This window comes from Monopterus albus, unplaced genomic scaffold (genome assembly GCF_001952655.1).
Source record: "Monopterus albus unplaced genomic scaffold, M_albus_1.0 scaffold3.1, whole genome shotgun sequence".
Taxonomy (NCBI): Eukaryota; Metazoa; Chordata; class Actinopteri; order Synbranchiformes; family Synbranchidae; genus Monopterus; species Monopterus albus.
The window spans coordinates 8,331,982-8,336,554 of NW_018127883.1; the positions used below are offsets into that span (position 1 = coordinate 8,331,982).

Genomic DNA, 4,573 nt, shown 5'->3' on the forward strand with positions numbered 1-4,573 from the left:
GTGACTAGGTGGAGTGGATTCATTTAGGCTGACATATTCTTCCTGCTGTAACCATGTTTCAGCAAGACACAATAAATCAGTGTGATGTTCACTTAACAAATCATTCACTAACAGAGATTTAGATGAGAAATCTGATATTTAATAGTCCACATTTGATTGTCCTATTACTTTCTACTATAAGAGAAGTAGTCTTAATTTTAATTAAGTTTAATTAGAATAACTCATATAAGTGGTTGGGGGGCAGACAGACAATCTCTATAGGGTACTGGGAGTTTTGGGCAGGTAGCAGCTGCAAAGAGACAGCAGAGAGGTGTGTAAGACTGCAACCTTGCATGCTGGACTCAACTCTGGGTTGTCATAATTTAGGTTGTAAAATAAACTCGTTCGGATTTCTGCATATCATGTGAAATTTCTTATCAGACACGTTATCAATTAGAAGCAGCTAAAAACAGCAGCTGGTGTAAACGAGAGCTTTGCAAATAATGCTTTGTTACACTGGTATTTCTGCTATCTAGCTCTTCTTCTTTCCTTTTCTGAATGGTGAATACAGATACTGTCACCTGCTGGTAGGGGGAGTTATTTCTGTCAAGCAGGTGCAGAACGTATGTGCTAGTTGGCTGCTTGCTGTAGTATGTGTTGTGTGTTCAAGTGGCACTTACGCCTATACCGCCAGGTGAGCAATTTGTCGTGTTGATCACGGATATAAATACCACCCCTGGAGAAGCTGCTGCGATAAGCAATTGTCATGCTGGTCACTGCAGTGACTGTTCCTGAAGTGAAGTTCAATCTCCCTCCGTTGATCTACTGTATGTCCTACTTTCCTCTGAGATTGTTACGGTTTGTGAGGGCGGACCCCAGAGGCAGACACAGAGACCAGAGGAGTGGGAACCAAAGAAAGCAGTTTTATTTAACAAAACACAGGTATTCAGGGTGGCAGGAAGACGAGCAGGCTCCGGGCAGGCAGGGAGCAGGCAGGGAGCAACCAAGGACAGGCAAGAAGAGAAACCATCAGGGATGAGGAGACCAGGAGGGGCACAGGAACCAGAAAATGAGCAGGAGAGCCGTCAGCAGGAGGGACACAGGAACCAGAAGACGAGCGGCAGAGCTAGAGGAGGTGTGTGGGGAGAGGGAAGTCTGGGAGGCTCTGCTCGGGCTACTGCCCCTGCGACCCGGTCTCGGATGAAGCGGATGAAAATGGATGGATGGATGGGTACTGATGGCTTTCAGTGGAGATAGGAGTCCAAGTACAAGCACAGTAAATTACGGGCATTTTACGGCCTGCGGGCCACATCCAGCCCTTTGGGTGTCCCTGTCCGGCCCGTGTGAGGTCCATCAAATCAGAACATGAATGAAAAAAATTCACGGGTGAACTTAAGATCCCCGACCTACCGGGTGAGAGACAGGTGATGTTGGCCAGCTAAACCTCAAAATGTCAACTCACGCCAAAAAAAGAAAATGCCGAATGCTGCATTTTCAACAAGGCATGGACTGGAAAGTATTTGTTTACAGAAGTCAAAGGTAAAGCGGTGCGCTTAGTTTGTGGTACACAGGTTGCTGTGTTCACGGATTACAATTTGAATCGCCACTACGTGACCAAACATGAGGAGAAATACAAGAACTTGTCGGATGAAGAGCGTGCAAGAGAGTCGGATGCTTTGCTAGTGAAACTGCATAACCAACAAAGACTTTTTACAAAACTTTCCATACCACTGTTTCATATATTTATATAAATATTTATGGAATATGCTTATTCTTCTGATTACCACTGAACAAGTAAAATGAACTGAAAATGCATATCTTTACCATACTTACCTTTTCAGTGTTATGTGAAGTAGAAAATAAAATGGAACTGTGATGTAATGTGTGTTTTTATTTTTACAGTTTATTACTTCTATAGGAGTATTTTCCTGTTTGACCTACACCACTGTTTCATATATTTATATAAATATTTATGGAATATGCTTATTCTTCTGATTACCAGTAGCAGCTAATCAACACATATAATTTACTGCTTTTTACAATGGGAGATAATGAATATTGAGCAGAATTAAGTTCAAGTTATCGTTGGTTCGGCCCTCCAACACAGTTCAGGTTTCTCATGTGGCCCCTTGTAAAAATTAATTGCCCACCCCTGGTAAAGACTGCAGGTATAAGACATTAACATTATTAGGCCTACTGAAGCTTAAAGCTGAAAATCTGCAGATCTGCTGTGATAAGAGAAGATAATCTTTTAATGTCATTGTAACACGTACAACACAATTTTAGAGTGGCCTCCAGTCGGTACAGTGATAGAAAAAAAAACATAACATATGAAATAAGACCATATAAAAAATTTAACCCTCTACAAAAACAAAATAAACAGCAGAGCTCTCACGCCCTCTCTCACACACACACAGGCATATTATATTTTAGCAGCATTGAGTGTGGTAACTGCTATTGAGTAAAAACTATTCCTGAATCCAGTGGTTCTTGATTTGATTGCTTTGAACCATCCACCTGACGGCAGCAGTTCAAAGAGTGAACATCCTGGGTGTGAAGTGTCCTTAATGATGTTCTGGGCTTTTTTGAAGCACCGGGAACTGTGTAGTTCTTCCAGAATGAGGAGAGGGCAGCCGAAGCTCTCCTGGGCCGTATTAACGACCCTCTGGAGCATTTTCCTCAGAGCCACTGTGCTGCTGCTATACCATACACATATACAGTATGTAAGGATGCTCTCAATGGAGCACCAATAGAAGGACACCAGCAGTCTCTGGGAGATGTTGTTTTTCCTGAGCACCTGTAGGAAGTACAGGCTCTGCTGGGCCTTTTTAAGCAGTTTAGAGATATTCATGCCCCAGATCAGATCCTCCTTAATATGGACTCCCAGAAAGCAAAAGGCCGGCACCCTCTCCACACAGTCCCTGCTGATGTACAGTGGTCGGTTTTATTTCTCCTGAAGTCGACAATGACCTCCTTAGTCTTTAAGGTATTAAGGAGCAGACTGTTCTCTCTGCACCACACTATCAGCCTCTCCTCCTGATGTCACAGAGACAAAGTCTCACACATTTTTGCACAACTCATCAATTTATGCTTGTTTGTTCTCTCCCCAGAAAGAGTTTCTGGCAGCTATGACTGAAAAGGACATCTTTACCCATCTGGGTCTTGAGTACATTGAGCCTTGGCAGAGAAATGCGTAAGCCTCCACTTCTCCCTGGCTGGATGTTACCCTGTGCGTACATCACTGTTTATCCCATTTGCTTGCCATTTTGCAACTCTCCTGTGATTCACTTTCAAACTGCTTTTGATTTACATTTTTGTGTTGTTGTTTTTGTTGCTATTATTGTTGTATGGATTACATGCTTCATAATTCTGCTTGTTCACCATTGTCTGTTAGCAAGTAAACACTCTTCTTTACCATTCACGGCTTGCCTGTCTCTAAGTTCAGTCATAAGCAGGGCACAAAAACAAATCAAAGTATGAATCATCTGGGGTGCCTGTGAGGTGCAGGAGAGAGGGAGCTTGAAAGAAATCCAGAAGAAAGCAAACAAGGGAAGAGGGTGAGAGAAAGGGGAGGGTGATGCAGAAGACAGGAAGTGGTGAGAAAAATGGTGGTGGTGGTGGTGGTGGTGGGGGGGGGTTGCTTTTGTCAAGCAAAATGTTGTAATCACCCTCCTCCTGGCAGGAAAGTGCTCGGCATGAAGCTGAGCCAGGTCTCTGGGGAGCTGAGAGGCAAGTAATGAGCTTCAGAGAGAAGAGTGTTTGCTGTCGCCATTTAGCTTCCATTTAAGCCTACGTCCACTGAAGATCATTTAGCTGGCATTCTGCTATCCAAAGACCCATAGCCTCCCCTCTTGTTCCACAATATATCCTCTTATCCAGATGCTCAGCTGAAATTAGAGGCAATCAGTTGCACCAGGAAATCATGACGAATTCAGATGGAAGGTAAATGACTCCACTAACTACATGGGGGGATATTGGTATTCAAAGTAACTCCGGCTCCAGAGCATAAAACATCCATCATTTTATTGCTTTGACTTGGGCTTATGATTTATGTAAGATGTTTGTTTATTAAGAATTGTGTCCTTATTTTTCAAATGTATGCTGGCTCTGTAGGACAATGGACAATTAATGAAGAAACTTTATTGGCCAATTTGGGTAAGTGTGACTTGTTTCTCCAGCGATGACATGATCCACCCTGCTTTCCACAACCCAAAACACTTTTCTATGATGCACAGTCCCCAGTTTATCCCATGATGTTTTAAAAAGAACAGAGACAGATGAAAGCATTGCATTGCAATCATCCTATTTTATGAACTTTAAGTAAAACAGTGCCACACTTTAAGGACTCAACCTGGGCCTCCTCCTGCCACTCTCTCTCCCATATGCTGCTCTTTCAACCTCGCTGACACAAAGAAGACTTTGCTAACCAGCTGGATGAAACTAACACTCTGTTCTCCTGGGTTATCTAACATTTTCACTTAAAAACAGGGATGAAGTCTTACCAAAAATTAGATTTCCCCAGAGTGCAATAAAATCAAGCTAAAGAAAAAAGAAATACATTTGCCCTCTCTTTTACCTCATTGTTTTTTAAGTG

At 42.7% G+C, this 4,573-nt stretch overlaps 1 protein-coding gene across 1 annotated transcript in view; it reads left to right on the forward strand.

Annotated features, from left to right (window-relative positions):
• The window catches only part of dntt (deoxynucleotidyltransferase, terminal), a 101,401-nt gene extending 97,989 nt beyond the window's left edge, over window positions 1-3,412 (forward strand). The window contains exon 13 of the mRNA XM_020601464.1: window positions 3,090-3,412. Coding sequence (XP_020457120.1) covers window positions 3,090-3,176 — 87 coding nt within the window. The 3' untranslated portion in view covers window positions 3,177-3,412. The remainder of the gene's footprint in view (window positions 1-3,089) is intronic.
• Window positions 3,413-4,573: the final 1,161 nt, after the last annotated feature.